Source organism: Trichosurus vulpecula, chromosome X (genome assembly GCF_011100635.1).
Source record: "Trichosurus vulpecula isolate mTriVul1 chromosome X, mTriVul1.pri, whole genome shotgun sequence".
NCBI lineage: Eukaryota > Metazoa > Chordata > Mammalia > Diprotodontia > Phalangeridae > Trichosurus > Trichosurus vulpecula.
The window spans coordinates 30435792-30453566 of NC_050582.1; the positions used below are offsets into that span (position 1 = coordinate 30435792).

General features: G+C 41.8%; 1 protein-coding gene across 1 annotated transcript; it reads left to right on the forward strand.

The window, feature by feature from the left end:
* The first annotated feature begins 674 nt into the window (after positions 1-674).
* On the forward strand, positions 675-9783 carry LOC118832577 (protein EOLA1-like). The gene is made up of 3 exons (XM_036739869.1): positions 675-767; positions 6345-6640; positions 9261-9783. The coding sequence occupies exons 2-3, from the start codon at positions 6388-6390 to the stop codon at positions 9503-9505; spliced, it is 498 nt and encodes a 165-aa protein (XP_036595764.1). The 5' UTR covers positions 675-767; positions 6345-6387; the 3' UTR covers positions 9506-9783.
* The last annotated feature ends 7992 nt before the right edge of the window (positions 9784-17775 follow it).

Sequence of the window (17775 nt, forward strand, 5' to 3'; positions counted from 1 at the left end):
TCATGGGCAATCCTTCCCAAGGTGCAAATCCTAACCCATCCAGGCCTGCGGATGCTGGGTGACTCCTACTCACAACCCAAGCACTTTTCAGCTCTAGAGCTATGACAGTCTAGCCTGAGATTAAGGAAACTGGAGACCTGGTCCAGGTCCTGCTTGGAGCCTGATAAGGATGTAGCCCTAGGCAACATCCCCTTCCTTGCCTAGACCTCTGTAAAATAAGGGAGTTGGTTGAGGTGAATTTTAATCCAGCTCAGCCATTTTGTAATTCATTCCCAGCCCCTGCCACACACGGAGAGACACAACATATACAAATCACACACACAGCACACAGAGGCACCACATACTGACACACACACACACTCCACACAAAAAGCCATACTGACATAACAGAGAAACACTCAAAAAGTATACACACAGTCCAAAGGGACTCACACACACACCCCAGCTTAAACACACACAGACAGAGACACACAGACACAGAGATATAAACACAGGGAGACACAGACACTGGCAGACACACACACAGACACAGATATACACACATACAGGCCGACACAGACACACACACACAAACACACACACACACAGACACACACACACACACACACACACACACACACACACACACACACACACACACAGGCCCGAGGCTCCTCCCCAGGCTCCTCCTCCTCCTTTCACCGCCCGGCCGGGCGGCCCACTGCTCCCCGAGGCTCGCCGCTGCCCTCCCGCCGAGGTTACGCTCTGGTCTCCCGCACTCCCTCTCTGTAAGCAAGCTGCGCTGCCCACTACCCACTGCCCGCCGCCCGCCGCCCGCCTCCCGCCTCCAGCCGCCCGCCGCCAGCCCGGTGGGGTCTGCGGGGCAGGAGGGGCGGGGCGGGCCGCCCTCTCCCCCTGGGCCGCCAGCGCCTCCACCTCCCCCTCCTGCCCCCTCCGCCGTCCTTCCTTCCTCCCTCTCCCTCCATGAGGTGTGCCCTTCGGCCAGCGGCCCACAAAGCCCCACGCCCCAATACCCCCCTCCCACTCAGGCTCCGGCCCAGGGCCCCCGGAAAGCGCTAGGCCGCCTCTAGGCCCTTCCATCCTGTTCCTGCCGGCGTCTGGCCCAGCGCGCTGCGTCCCTGGCCGGGTCCTGGTCCGGTCCCAGGGCTCTCCGAGCTGAAGACACTGCGCCCCCGGGCGGCAGCGGCGGCGGCGGCGGCGGCTGCAGCGGCTGCAGCGGCTGCAGCAGCGACTGCGACTGCAGCTGAAGGCCTAAGACTTTCTCCTCCCTCCTCCCTTTTCCCTCCTCCCCCCTCCCTTCCCTTGCGCCCCCTCCCCCTCCTTCCCGAGTTCTGAGTTGGGAAAATGCCTAACTGCCTAAGCCAGGCAGCTAGGACCCCCCAATTTAGAGCAGGGTAGGGGTCACCAAGTCAAGGTTGATGGGAGTGGGCGGATAAAAGCAGAGGAGGAATCCTCCCGCAGTTCTGTGACGCAAGGCCTCTATCATGGCCGTTTCGAATCCCAGAGTTGCAGTTGTGACATTGGGCAAGTCACTGCTCTCTCGGGGCCATAGTTTTCTGATGTGTAAAATGAGAGGGTTAGACCAAGTGAGGGGGGAGGAGGGGAGACAAACAGGGATGGGTCCCCTTCAAGCTCTAGATCTGTGATCCTGGGAACCTGCTATGTTACTGTCAACATGCTCTGAATTTCAGTGCCCAGAGACCAAACCAGGATTGCCCGATCTAGCAATGTCTCATCCAATATACTTATCCAACTTAACCTCAGAGCTCTGGACACTGGACACACCTACCTATTTACAGTATTTTTAGTATCTAGAATAAAATGAAGACCATTTAGTTCAGCTACATTTTACAGATGAGGATACTGAGGCCCAAGGAGGTTAAGCCAAAATGCAAATTCCACCTCCCCACCCTCCACTTCTGCTGAGGTATGACTTTGGCTTCTCTGTAATGGCCCCCCAGCTCCGCCTCCTGAAATCCTAAGGCTGGGAGATTCTAGTTCAAATGTAGCCTCTTCCAGGATGAGTTTCCTGACCACCAGCCTGCACCCCCAAACCCCTTCACCTAGACTGTAACCTCTGTGAAGGTAGGGATCAGATCTCATTTATCCAGTGTAGAGCAGGATCTGATTAGATGTAAAATGACCTTTATGCCAAACTCAGAGACACTGATGTTGATTGCCCTCCCAGAAGTGTCATGAGAAAAATGCTTCTTCATCCTAAAAGCCCCAGCAAAGTGGGAGTTGTCCTTTTTCCCATAGTCCCTGATTTTCACCTCAAAGCCCTCATTGCCTATAGCATAGCATACTTTCTATACGTGGTCCTGGTTTGGCAGGTATTGCCGGCATTTACTGAGTACTTTATTCACTCAGCCATATAGATGATGGGAGGTGATTGAAAACAGGCTCCTGCCCTCCCCTAGTTCACAGTCCCTGCCTATGGTTGCTGACAGGCCTGTTGATAATATCATTCCCCAAATGTTCTTTCTTGACCCTCCTCCACTCCACTTTTACTCTCCCATTTCATTTGTCTAAAGTGGGTACTGAGCCCCATCCTAGGATTAAGATCCTAGGTTATCAAAGCCATGATCACCCCCCCTTTCCTTGTACCATATATAGTATTTCATGTAGCAAGTGAATAGAAGGTAAGCTACAACAAGACCAAAGCAAAAAAACAAGATGCCTAGGTCAGATAGAGCTATCCTAAAGATGGGCTTAACTCTCTCAAGGAAACATCCCCAAAAAGGGAGGATACAAAAGATCTGGTTTGAGGGAGTTCATGTGAAGAAGACCTGGAGGACTTAGTTGACCACAAGCGTAGTATAAACCTACCAAGGTGCAAGACTCTATGAAGTCTAGCCCACACATTCTGCCAATATGACCCATCTTCTACATTTAGTGCTTGGGCATTCAAAACCTGATAAGGAGACACAGTGTTGACAATACCAAGAAAATAATAGGTATTCAATAAATAGCAATTAATTGATTTTATATCCTCTAGTGTCACCTAATGCTTTGTGCCAAATGTGCATCTTTCCTATTTTGTTGTTGTTCAGTCATGTCTAACTCTTCATGACCCCATTTGGGATTTTCTTGGCAAAGATTCCAGAGTGGCCATTTTTCCCAGCTCATCTTGGCAAAGATACTGGACAGGTTTGCCATATCCTTCTCCAGCTCATTGTATAGGGGAGGAAAATGAGGCACACAGGGTGAAGTGACTTGCCCAGGGTCACACAGCTAGTAAGTGTCTGAAGCTGGATTTGAACTCAAGAACTTCCTGACTCCAGGCCCAGTGCTCTATCCACTGAACCACCTACCTACCTATTTACTATGTTTTTAGTATCTAGAATAAAATGAAGGCCATTTAGTTCAACTCCATTTTACAGATGAGGATACTGAGGCCCAAGGAGGTTAAGTGACTTGCTGTTTTACATCCTAAGTTCTTTACAGATAGGAACTATTTGTAAAGCACATTGTGTCCTACTTACTAACCAACTATAGGATAATAGTGATGAACACATTACTTGACAGGAGAGTTGAGGCTTTTGGGAGATTTGTAGCTGCAAAAGAGACGTGAAGTTGAAGGTGGAATCTAGTTCTGTAAGGGGTCTCATTTTTCTTCACAACATCCTAGGTGTTGGGTTTTCTGCCTTAAAATTGTGGGTCAGAAAGTATCATTTATTTCTAATAATGCTGGCAGACATTTAGTGTGGTTCTTGACCCTGGCAAGCAGAAAACGACGAGGACCATGGGGGCGGGGGCAGCAGACTCAAAATCAAAGTTGGGAAGGGCCTCCGAGGACATCTTGTCCATTGTGTATCTGGATAGGAATCCCTTCTACAGTCTTCTGGCAAACAGTCATCCAGTGATAGGGGGTACATCTCCTGTAGTAGCCCATTGCACTTTTTACCCAGCTTCCCTTGCTAGGAAGTTTTCCTTTTTAACAAAGATTCTTAAGCTAGTATCCAATGAACTTGCGATTGGTTTTTTTAAATACTTTTTAAACTGTATTTCAGTATACCGATTACCTTTCCTAGACCTCACCAAAGTTCCAAAGGGGTCCATGACACCAAAACAGTTACAACCCTCCCCCCTCCCACCCCACCCCCACCCCGCAGCTGTTGTCATTCTCAGTTCTGTCCTCTGGCAAAGAGAAAACAGAAATTGTTCCCCTCTTCCCCAGGCCCCAAATCCTCAGTTACTTGGACAAGTCTCACCTGGATGGCATGGTTTCTGATCATCTCCCTATACTAGCCACCCTCTGGATGCACTCCAATTTGTCAGTGACTTCCCTGAAAAGGGCCCAAATTGAACCAAACACATGGTATTTGGCCAGGGCAGAAATCAGTGGGACTATCCTCTCCCTGGCCCTTGACACTCTGTCTCTGTTCAGGCAGCTAAGAATGGTTTCCTCGGCCTTTTTTGGCTGGCAACTCACCCAGATGACTCATTTTTAGCTTACTATTCACTAAAACCCCCAGATCTTTTTCAAATATAATTATTTACCCATGCTTCCTATATCCTGTTCTCGTGCAATGGATTCTGACTCTTTTACTTCGGTTGTCCAACTTTGGGATCATTATCTGGAATTGTTAATGACTTCTATGTCCCATTTGCTCCTGGAAACTGATCCTCTAATTTGGCTCTTAGAGGTGTTGATTCTCTAAACTTAATATTTATTGTGATGAGGAACTCTTTGAGGTGCAGCATAACTTCAGGATGCTGTCAGCTAGCCTTCCCCTGCCTCTCTTTCCTTGGAATTGCTTTATATACTTGATTATGTAGCTGCAATATATATATATATATATATATATATATATATATATATATATATATACACTAAGTAATGGTAATTATATGATTTATTTCCACTTTGTGGATGAAAGTTGAGTCAGATGAAGCAAAGTCACTTTCCTTAGACTACACAGAATCAGAATTATAGTTTAGTACTTCCGACCTGAAAGTTCTGTCAATTAGGGAAGGAGAAGGGGGAAGGGCATAAGCATTTATAGAGCAACTACCATGTGTCAAGCACTGTGCTGAGTGCTTTTACAAATATCTCATTTGATCTGTACAACAACCTTTCGAGAGAAACATTTTGCAGTTGAGGAAACTGGGGCAATCAGAGGTTAAGCAACTTGCTCAGGGTCACCCATAGTAAGTGTCTAAGGCAACATTTGAATTCAGGGCTTCCTGACTCCAAACCCAGCACTGTATCCACTGGGCCACTGTTAGATGGGATATGTAAACTCACTTCACAATTACAGTCAAATCTCATTCTTTGGGGATTCCACTGCTTTAGAAACTGACTGTGCTGGTTGAAGATTATTTCTGTACTGCTGCAACTACAGGAAGAAAAGAGATAGGGGCTTCCTAAGTAAATTACAGTTATCCCTTCCACATTGTGGGGCTTAGAGGTACAGTGCCCCCAGATCTGGAAAATCCACATGAAATTCTTTGGTCCTCCCCTCGTACCAGAGAAGAAGCCTGATTTTTTTCTTTTTCTTTTATGGGGTGTTTACAGTACCTTATTGCAAAATTTGGGTTGACATTATACAATACTATACATATATTTTATGGACTTCTGAGTTTCAGAACTTTTTCTGTGTCATCTGCAGCTTCCACAAAACTCCCCCCAAATTCCCATTTAATTTCTTATGCCAACTAGTGATATATGGAAACCATGATGGGGAAAGTCGGGATGTGGAAGGTATAACTGTACTGAATTGTATAAACAAGGCAAAAAAATTCAAAATCTTACTTTATTGCAGCATTTCCTTTCAAACAATGTGTGCTAATTAGAATTATTTAGTTAGGCACTTAGAGTGGATATATAGGTATGTCTGTAAAGATAAGTGTATATGGGCAAGTATATAGAACTATGCCAATGTAGGGATAGATAGATTCAATAGAGCCGTTTGGACAGGTGGCTGGGCTTAGAGTTTGGAAGACTTAAGTTCTGACTATTATTAGTTATGTGACCCTGGGCATATAATTTAACTTCCGTATTCCTCTGATACTTTTCTTCTGCAATTTCGGTTTTAATATGCTTTGGAGGATGGAGTTCCCCACACTGATCACAGGTAGGATTCTCCAAGGCAGAGCTCTGAGCTCTCACTGTTCCTCTTTCCTTCAGTTATAGAATCGAATGTAAGAAAGCTGAATTCTTTAAAAAATGCTCTAATTAATCCTTGCTCCCCAATTGTATGCTTCCCATAGTTAATGTGGGTAAAGTGATAGTTGCCAGAGAGTCAGGGGCACTGTCAATTGGGCATGGTGGAGGCGGATGCGGATGATACTTTGTGCTTCCATGGTTCATTTACTCTTTTTTTTTTAACTTGAAATAGGGTGAAAGACTAATGATAAAAGAATCAGAGGCCTGAGAAAGAGATGAAATTCAGCTGTCTTTCCTTCCGGCAACCTTATGCTGGGCTGGTCCTAAATGGAGTCAAAACCCTAGAGACTCGTTGGCGTCCTTTTCTGGCAAGCCAACACAGCTGCACCATCGCTATTCACATTGCTCAAAAAGACTGGGAAGATGAATCATGGAAGTATATACTGGTGGAGCGGCTTGGGATGACAGGCACTCAAATTCAGGCGTTATTGGATGAAGGGGAGAAATTTGGTCGAGGAGTTATTGCTGGTGAGTGATCTTTGACCTTGGGCATATTAGGGGCTTAATAAAGGTTGATGGGATTGAATTGAATAGAATAACTAAAAAATCCCACATACACAGACTCTTCTTCCCTTAAAAGACACACACGCGCACACACGCACACACACACACACACTCACACATGCATATATACACATACAAATTTACCCAGCAGTCATAGTAGAAACATCATTGAACTTGAAGTCTGAAGTCCTGGATTAATTTTCTAGCTGTGTCCACTAACTCATTGCATGACTTTGGGCACACCACTTTGACTTCAGTTTCCTCCACTGTTAAATGAGAGAATTGGACTAAATAAATGGCCCCTGAGATCCCTTCCATTCCTAAATCTAAGATCCTATGATCTTATGAAGAGTTTACCTTTATGGTCCCTTTTGGCTCTAGTAATTTACGAATCTATATAAGCATTTCAGTGTTCCAGGATCTTTGAGGGTTGTGCGGTTGGTGGTAGTGGTAGTAGGCTGGTGGTTTTGTCTGTAGGTGTGTATTTTTTTTTAAATAAAATGTCACCAATGCACTTCATTCTAACCCATCCGTAACATTTACGTTACACTTAGTAACTGAGTACAGTACACTGAGAGATCTCCTTGGAGATCATTGAATCATAGAGCAATAAAATGTTTGAGCTAAAAGAAAGGAGAAACTGAGGCCTAGAGAGACTTGTCCCATGTCACACAGGCAGTTGGTGGTAGAATAGGACTCAAACACAGTTCTCCTGACTTCCACTTCAGGGTTATTTCTATTCTGACCTAGTAAATGCAAATATTTCCTCTTCTGCCTCATTTCAGGCTGAGAGAAGACTAATAACCTTAGTTGTGAGTCTCCAGATTTTTCTAAAACCTGATGTTATAAGTCTATATTCTGACTCACTGTGACCTGGGACAAAGTCATCTGGCTTCATCTACCAGGATGAGAATTTGGGGGAATTACTGCTCTAAGCAGCACCAGCCTTTCAAAAAACAAATCAAAGGTAGTCTTTTCTAATCATCTGGGGGACAAGCATTGTTGGTCTCATATCCATTTGTCCATCCAGACATAGACATCCGTATTCAATCTAATGTCAGCAGCATCATTTTTGAAGATGGACAATGACATTATTTTTACACAGTTACATATATATATATGTATATATATGTATATGTATATACACATTATGGGGAGCTATTTATATAGCCCCCTCCAAAGACCAGAAAAAGTGGCTTTTATCCTGAACCCTCCCGAAAGAATCATAGCGCTACATGGCAAACATCTGATATAATGCATAGATATATTTCCAAGCTCAATAAGCATTGAAGTTAGGAGAGTAATCACCCAGCATAGCTGTCCTCCTAATCCCCCGTAGAGAGACTCCCCAAAATACTGAGGAGGACATTACAGATCTACCTATAAATATCGGTTACATGCAGGCTTCCCAGTACTTGGTTACATGGCGGGGAAGGAAAGGAAAAGGGCATTTATTAAGCATCTACTGCGTGCCAGGCACTGTGCTAAAGTGCTTTACAAATGTCTCATTTGATGAAATATTTATTATACCATTTACATGGTATTTTGTCAATAGGTGGATAGATGATAGACATCTTTGCTTGTTCCTGTTGTTAACATAGTGTGTATGCGTCTACGTACCCCTCACTGATACCTTAGCATACTCAGGACATGGCCTTAGGTTTTCAAAGGTGCAGGGGCCTAGAAAGCTAAAAAGATCCCAAGGACTGGGCCAGCAACAGAATGTCACTTGAGACCCAACCCAGCTAAGCACAGAGGGGCTTAGTAACTGGAAGGCTGGACACCAAAGGATGAATTTTTTCGGCCTCAACAATTGACAAAGAAAATCTACTCGAGTGTGGTGGTGTTAGAATCTCCATTACCAGAGGGAATGACAATAATTTTCTTTGTTTAGTCATTTTCATTTGTGTCTGACTCTTTGTGACCCCTTTTATTGCAGAGGGAGGAGGAGAGTTTCTTGGCAAAGATCCTGGAGCAGTTTGCCATTTCCTTCTCCAGCTCATTTTACAGATGAGGAAACTGAGGCAAACAGGGTGAAGTGACTTGCCCGGCTAGTAAGTGTATGAGGCTAGATTTGAACTCAGGTCTTCCTTACTCCAGGCCCCCATACTCTGTCCACTGCAGTGCCACCTAGCTGCCTAATGACAGTAATAACTGATATTTATATGGGGTTTTAAGATTCACAAAGGTCTTCACATACCTTATCTCTTTTAATCCCCACAATAACCCTGAGAGGATGGTGCTATTTCTATCCTCTTTTTTCCAGATGTTAAAACTGTGACTGAGAGATATTAAGTGACTCACCAGAGGTCATATAGGTCATCTAAAGCAGAATTTGAACACAGGGCTTCCTGACTTCCTAGGTTCAAACTTCACAGACCAGTTCTCATAAAACTCTAACAATATAGAGAGGTAGTCTGTAGCATCTTTTTTTGGGTAAATTAATATTCTTCCTGTTGCTCATTTTTCACATAGAGAGCTGCGTTCTTTTAATAACTATTTCATTTGTAAAAGGAATGCAAACATTATTATTCAATCAAAGGAAAAAATAACCCTTCATGTGTGCTTCTATCCTTCCATCCAGGGCTCGTGGACATTGGGGAAACATTGCAATGTCCTGGAAATCTGGCTCCGGAGGAATTGGCGGACCTGGAGAACAAAGCCGTGCTGACTGACTTGGAACAAAAGTACCTGACAAGTCTTTCAAACCCAAGATGGCTATTAAAACCAATACTTGCTAAAGGCGGAAAGGATATATTTCAAGTGAAGATCCCCAAAGAACTGATCCCTTTGGAGCAGGGAAATTTTATCATGGCTTCCCAAGAATAAAATTGCAGAGAATTGAGCCAAACATCTTTAATAGATATGGTTCCCATATGAGCCAAACTGTAAATTCTTTTTATTGTATTAATTGCGCTAGATCTCCTCTACAGGAAAAAAAAACATAATTTCTCAAAACCAGATCTGTGGGAATCATGATTTTCAAGCTAAAGCATCCATGAGGTATATATCTTTTTACCTATTGACAATAATGTTTCAGATCATTAGGTCTAATGCAGACAATGACATCAGCCAATAAATGTCATCATGTTACTATTTTTATCCCATTTCAGTTCTGTTCATTTCAAGACTGTAATAAGGCGTTTTTTAAAAGAAGTTTTTGTTCTGTTAGGATTGGTTTTATGTGCTTTCCTATGTTAATTCTAGTAAAAATGGTATTATATATCTTACACAAAAGCTATTGCTCAAATCAGGTTCTCAATCAAAACAGATATTGACTGGGAAGGCCTGATCCAAGATCTAAACAATGCCAAGATTTAAACCTATTTTAGAAAAACGGTATTGATCCCTCTTTCTTTTAATATAATAGATGTTTCCTGATATAACCTTCCTTCCCCTCCCCCCTTCTCCCATGGAACCCTTCCTTGTCATAAAGAACAGTAACTGACATAGCAACAGTCTGATAGGGAAAGGAGAGAAGCCTTCAACTAATCCCTCTGTGTACCATCAACATGTTTAAAAATAACTTTCATCCTATAAAAAAATTGCCCTCCCCCCACCCCAGACATTCTTCAGTTGGCAAAAATTACCATCCTCTGACTTTCCCCCTCTTTCCAAACTTTAGGGTACCACGATCTATAATAGTATATGCTCTCACTGTCCACGTCGTCCTTAACTCCCTTATAATCTGGTTTTCATCCCCCACTTTTATCAATTCTAGTTTCCCTAAAGTCACCAATTACCAGAATTTTAAAATCCTTGGCTGAGTGGTATTAAAAATAAAAATTTTCTTGATGCTTTTTGTTTTTCCATCACAGTTATTGCCAGTTAGATATACTCCTCCTCTGAGTCCTTGTCCTAACACTACCACCCAGTGAGCCTTCCCTTGGGAAGAAAGAAAAACAGTTAGAAAAATCAATCAATGGAGGACATTACTCTTCAGCATATGCGGAAATCTGTACCTGTGGTGGGCATCCATCTAAGAAAAGGAGAAAGGGACAGTTAATGTGGCCTTTCAAGTCTTTATCCTTCTGGCTTCCTGATTTTCCTCCCTCATGTATACTTATTCTCTTGCCCTCTGAATGTAGATATCCCAGAGCCTTCTGTCCTCAGCCCTTTTCTCTTTACATTCTCTCTCAGAGCTCTTTCATCTGTTTCTGTGGCTTCAACTAATACCTCACTAATCCTTCCTATATCCCCCCTGAACCCTACTAGATCCCCACCCCTAGCCAGGTATGGTATCACCTTCCCTAGGACCCCACCCCCTAGCACTTAATACCTCTCATTAAGTGGGTAATATCAGCAGCTAGGTGGAACAGTGGATGGAAGGTAGAAAATTTGAATTTAAATACTGCCTTAGAGACATACCTGTGTGACCCAGGGTAACCTCAAGTTTCCTCCCTGGAAAAGGGATAATAATAGCATCCATCTCCCAGAGTTATAGTGAGGATCAGATGAGATCCTATATGAAAAGCGAGATATAAATGCTAACTGCCGTTTATGATTTGTATTAAAGTCGCATTTACACACTTGTGCTATCCCCCTTACTAATCATTGCCATCTTCAGACCCCCTGCACAGAGCATTATACAGAGTAGGCTCAATACATATATCCTGAATGAATGGACAAAATTCCTTTACGTGTCAAATTCAAACTAAGGAGCCCTAAGACAAATTTTTTCCTCGATTCAGTGTTTTATTTTAGGAGTGAGCACCTTTGCGAAGAACACTCCTACGTTCATTCTGACAGGCTAATAAAGTGTAAGGTGTTGAGGGAAAAAAAGCAGAGAGAAAACGCTGGTTAGATTTTTAGATAGTTTAATTTGTGTAGATTTTTATAAAGGCACAAATAGGATCATTGTATTCATTACAAAATTGTAATCATTTTAGTCAGAAGAGCTCTCTGGACTCTCTAATGTTACTGACTCGACTGAGGGCTCGCTGTTGTAGCTACCGCAAACGGGACAAAGCTGGGCTGAGGAAGAAAGCTGTTGCTCCCAGGGCTGTGATAGGGGGACGGTTGAAGCTGCAGCCGTGAACATAGTAAACCATAAGTTATATAAATATATTAAAGTAGTGATGTGAGCATCTAGAGATGTATAGTTAGGGTAGAGTGTAGGTGTTAGCAGCCCCATTGTTGGAGGGTCAGTTGGCATAGGTGGTTCTTGGGGTACAAAAGAATTTAACCCAGTGTTGTTCTGGACTTCCCTGGGGTGAAGTTGGGGTAGGTTTTGCCTGGAATGACTAGCGGAATTCTCCAAAGACGATGTTGGGGGAACATGGTAATCATGGCTCCCCCTTTTCTGGCGAGGCTTAGATTTCTTCAGCGCCTTTTTTCCTTTCTTTATTACCCTCCCCCTACAACGAGTCATTCTTGACTCCCTGAAGGAAACCTGTCTTTTTGGGTCCTGGGCTCTCTTTCTTTTTGGAACAGGAGAGACAGAGCTTGACAGAGCACTATTCCTAATGCCCACTCTTCTTTTAATTCTTTGAATCAGGAAAGGGCAGTCTCTTCTAAAGTTGAAATTGTGATAGATCTACAAAGAAATCAAACACATTTTAGACATTGGCAATCAGCTATAAGCCCTACAAGGATCTCATTTTGAGATTTCAGTTGCTACTCTTCAGTTTGCAGGTAAAAAAGCTATCATCTTATAATATTTCACCCTGTGCTGTGATATCAACCCAATTTGATTGAGCAGTGAAAAGCCCTGTATATTTCAGTCAGGTTTCCATGTTAAAAAACTTTCATATCATGAAAATGTTCCATTTATAATAAGCAAATATCATTTTGAAATAAACTAGGTTATTTGAGATTTTTAATTTAATTAATTTTAATTGAAAAGATCAAGAGTTATACTTTAAGTAATGAGACATTGTCAGAGCCTTTCCTCCCCTTTCCATCAAAAGTCTTACCTGTTCTGACATATAACCCTTTCAGAGTATGTATTTCCTGTTTGTTTGCTATTAATTCCTTCACTTGTCATAATAGCAAAATAAAACTAACTGTAATTCAGAGAAATTACTTCAACATAAGAACTAATTTAGTACTTTACCATTTTTTTTGTCCCCTGATGAAAGCGAGTTGATGGCAAATATATACGAATTTTAGAGAATCCATAAAGATTAAGCTGTCGAATGAAACTTTTCAGGCTGGATGTTTTAAAAATCTTCATTAGCCCTTTCCTATCCAAAATTTCTCTTTGGAAAAACTCTTCTTCAATAACCACACAGTCTCCATCATCATTCCAACTGATAGACTTAAAGTGGACACTTTCTACTATTTTCCAAAGCTTCTTAGGAAAAGGGAGACAAAGAAGCTCACCAATTTCTGCCAGATCCAGGCACTGGCTACTAAGCTCCCGTGCTGGGGAAGCGGGCTCTCTATTCATGGCTTGGGAAGCATGTTTCTTCCACAAATGCCAGGAAGTTCTTGACCCTTTCTGGTCAGTTAAAAAAAAAAGGAGTAACTCTTTAAATTGACTCCTCAAGAATTCAATATACCTACTGAGGTTTCAATTCTAACTGAATTTGCCCTCAGTAGAATTATTTGCCATAAAACTAAGCTCTGTTCTGAAACATTTTAACCTGCCTATCCACTGATGTATCTAGTCTAAAATGATTTCAGCAGCAGAAGAAGCATTCATTTAATACTGGTGGCAAAAATCTAGAATCCAACACAATGTTGAAACCATGGTGATGTTTCTTAGGTGAGTGATGCCATATGTTCCAAGTTCCAAGTGAAGCACAGATGATAACAGTTAATATCACTTTCAAAAAGTATATATATTTCAAAGTGACTGTGTTTCTGGGGATAGAGGCAGTTGAATGCCCAGTGTGTCTATGACCCTCCTCCCCATACCCCTTCTCTCTCCCAATGACCTACAGTACTTATACTCTTTGGAGGTGGTGAAGTCATTTGGAAATCCGAGGCAGGCACCCCCAAAACCAAAGGTCCCTGTGGGCAGAGATCTCACTAAGCTGAAGGGAGGCAGAGCTCCTGAACAAAGCTACCCTAAGGAACAACCTAGAGCTGGAACATCACCAAGATAGCTTGTGGGCATCAAGAAGACACCAAATTTGGGTTCAAGAAACCTGTGTCCTAAGCATAGCTCTGACACTTGCTAACCAGTTGTGTGGCATCAGGCGAGTCACTTAATCTGAACAGACTTTATTCTCTCAACAGAACTCACTACTGGCTTACTATGTGCAAGTCACTCAGTTTCCTCATTTATATAATGAGAGGAGTGCACTGACTTTCCAACTCTGATCAAAGATGACCTATAAACTTCCTTCCAACTCTTACAGAATCAGAGAAAGTTGGAAGGGACCTTAGAGTCCCTTTGAGGCCATGTGAACACAAATAATGTCTACTCTACACCATCCTCAACAAGTAGTCATCTTGCCTTTGGAGCCAGACCTCCAATATCTTATGGATCTATCTCTGAGTTGTTTTTCATATAAGCAGAGCTGGTAGGGACATTAGAGATCCTTTCATCCAACCTTCCCATTTTACAGATGAGGAAACTGAGACTCCGAGGTTAAGTGGCTTATAAGTTACAATTTCAGTGAAGATATTTTATTGTAATGTTTTATATTACTATATATGTGCATATACGTGTGTGTATGTATATACATGTATATATACATACACGTGTATATGTATATACACGTGTATGTATATACATCTATATATACATACATGTGTATATGTATATGTATATATGTGTATATATCTATTTTGGAGCTCTACATTGGTAGACTAAGTTTCCCCACCCAGACCCCACCTAGGTTATTTGAGATTTTTAATTTAATTAATTTTAATTGAAAAGATCAAGAGTTATACTTTAAGGAATGAGACATTGTCAGAGCCTTTCCTCCCCTTTCCATCAAAAGTCTTACCTGTTCTGAGATATAACCCTTTCAGAGTATGTATTTCCTGTTTGTTTGCTATTAATTCCTTCACTTGTCATAATAGCAAAATAAAACTAACTGTAATTCAGAGAAATTACTTCAACATAAGAACTAATTTAGTACTTTACCATTTTTTTTGTCCCCTGATGAAAGCGAGTTGATGGCAAATATATACGAATTTTAGAGAATCCATAAAGATTAAGCTGTCGAATGAAACTTTTCAGGCTGGATGTTTTAAAAATCTTCATTAGCCCTTTCCTATCCAAAATTTCTCTTTGGAAAAACTCTTCTTCAATAACCACACAGTCTCCATCATCATTCCAACTGATAGACTTAAAGTGGACACTTTCTACTATTTTCCAAAGCTTCTTAGGAAAAGGGAGACAAAGAAGCTCACCAATTTCTGCCAGATCCAGGCACTGGCTACTAAGCTCCCGTGCTGGGGAAGCGGGCTCTCTATTCATGGCTTGGGAAGCATGTTTCTTCCACAAATGCCAGGAAGTTCTTGACCCTTTCTGGTCAGTTAAAAAAAAAAAGGAGTAACTCTTTAAATTGACTCCTCAAGAATTCAATATACCTACTGAGGTTTCAATTCTAACTGAATTTGCCCTCAGTAGAATTATTTGCCATAAAACTAAGCTCTGTTCTGAAACATTTTAACCTGCCTATCCACTGATGTATCTAGTCTAAAATGATTTCAGCAGCAGAAGAAGCATTCATTTAATACTGGTGGCAAAAATCTAGAATCCAACACAATGTTGAAACCATGGTGATGTTTCTTAGGTGAGTGATGCCATATGTTCCAAGTTCCAAGTGAAGCACAGATGATAACAGTTAATATCACTTTCAAAAAGTATATATATTTCAAAGTGACTGTGTTTCTGGGGATAGAGGCAGTTGAATGCCCAGTGTGTCTATGACCCTCCTCCCCATATCCCTTCTCTCTCCCAATGACCTACAGTACTTATACTCTTTGGAGGTGGTGAAGTCATTTGGAAATCCGAGGCAGGCACCCCCAAAACCAAAGGTCCCTGTGGGCAGAGATCTCACTAAGCTGAAGGGAGGCAGAGCTCCTGAACAAAGCTACCCTAAGGAACCCCCTAGAGCTGGAACATCACCAAGATAGCTTGTGGGCATCAAGAAGACACCAAATTTGGGTTCAAGAAACCTGTGTCCTAAGCATAGCTCTGACACTTGCTAACCAGTTGTGTGGCATCAGGCGAGTCACTTAATCTGAACAGACTTTATTCTCTCAACAGAACTCACTACTGGCTTACTATGTGCAAGTCACTCAGTTTCCTCATTTATATAATGAGAGGAGTGCACTGACTTTCCAACTCTGATCAAAGATGACCTATAAACTTCCTTCCAACTCTTATAGAATCAGAGAAAGTTGGAAGGGACCTTAGAGTCCCTTTGAGGCCATGTGAACACAAATAATGTCTACTCTACACCATCCTCAACAAGTAGTCATCTTGCCTTTGGAGCCAGACCTCCAATATCTTATGGATCTATCTCTGAGTTGTTTTTCATATAAGCAGAGCTGGTAGGGACATTAGAGATCCTTTCATCCAACCTTCCCATTTTACAGATGAGGAAACTGAGACTCCGAGGTTAAGTGGCTTATAAGTTACAATTTCAGTGAAGATATTTTATTGTAATGTTTTATATTACTATATATGTGCATATACGTGTGTGTATGTATATACATCTATATATACATACACGTGTATGTATATACATCTATATATACATACATGTGTATATGTATATGTATATATGTGTATATATCTATTTTGGAGCTCTACATTGGTAGACTAAGTTTCCCCACCCAGACCCCACCTAGGTTATTTGAGATTTTAATTTAATTAATTTTAATTGAAAAGATCAAGAGTTATACTTTAAGGAATGAGACATTGTCAGAGCCTTTCCTCCCCTTTCCATCAAAAGTCTTACCTGTTCTGAGATATAACCCTTTCAGAGTATGTATTTCCTGTTTGTTTGCTATTAATTCCTTCACTTGTCATAATAGCAAAATAAAACTAACTGTAATTCAGAGAAATTACTTCAACATAAGAACTAATTTAGTACTTTACCATTTTTTTTGTCCCCTGATGAAAGCGAGTTGATGGCAAATATATACGAATTTTAGAGAATCCATAAAGATTAAGCTGTCGAATGAAACTTTTCAGGCTGGATGTTTTAAAAATCTTCATTAGCCCTTTCCTATCCAAAATTTCTCTTTGGAAAAACTCTTCTTCAATAACCACACAGTCTCCATCATCATTCCAACTGATAGACTTAAAGTGGACACTTTCTACTATTTTCCAAAGCTTCTTAGGAAAAGGGAGACAAAGAAGCTCACCAATTTCTGCCAGATCCAGGCACTGGCTACTAAGCTCCCGTGCTGGGGAAGCGGGCTCTCTATTCATGGCTTGGGAAGCATGTTTCTTCCACAAATGCCAGGAAGTTCTTGACCCTTTCTGGTCAGTTAAAAAAAAAAGGAGTAACTCTTTAAATTGACTCCTCAAGAATTCAATATACCTACTGAGGTTTCAATTTTAACTGAATTTGCCCTCAGTAGAATTATTTGCCATAAAACTAAGCTCTGTTCTGAAACATTTTAACCTGCCTATCCACTGATGTATCTAGTCTAAAATGATTTCAGCAGCAGAAGAAGCATTCATTTAATACTGGTGGCAAAAATCTAGAATCCAACACAATGTTGAAACCATGGTGATGTTTCTTAGGTGAGTGATGCCATATGTTCCAAGTTCCAAGTGAAGCACAGATGATAACAGTTAATATCACTTTCAAAAAGTATATATATTTCAAAGTGACTGTGTTTCTGGGGATAGAGGCAGTTGAATGCCCAGTGTGTCTATGACCCTCCTCCCCATACCCCTTCTCTCTCCCAATGACCTACAGTACTTATACTCTTTGGAGGTGGTGAAGTCATTTGGAAATCCGAGGCAGGCACCCCCAAAACCAAAGGTCCCTGTGGGCAGAGATCTCACTAAGCTGAAGGGAGGCAGAGCTCCTGAACAAAGCTACCCTAAGGAACAACCTAGAGCTGGAACATCACCAAGATAGCTTGTGGGCATCAAGAAGACACCAAATTTGGGTTCAAGAAACCTGTGTCCTAAGCATAGCTCTGACACTTGCTAACCAGTTGTGTGGCATCAG

What these genes read in the sequence shown, in the direction of transcription:
- LOC118832577 (XM_036739869.1), top strand. Translation starts at nt 6,388, where the DNA reads ATGAAATTCAGCTGTCTTTCCTTCCGGCAACCTTATGCTGGGCTGGTC. An exon ending in TGGTCGAGGAGTTATTGCTG is followed by an intron (nt 6,641 to 9,260) that starts GTGAGTGATCTT and finishes CCTTCCATCCAG; the next exon opens with GGCTCGTGGACATTGGGGAA.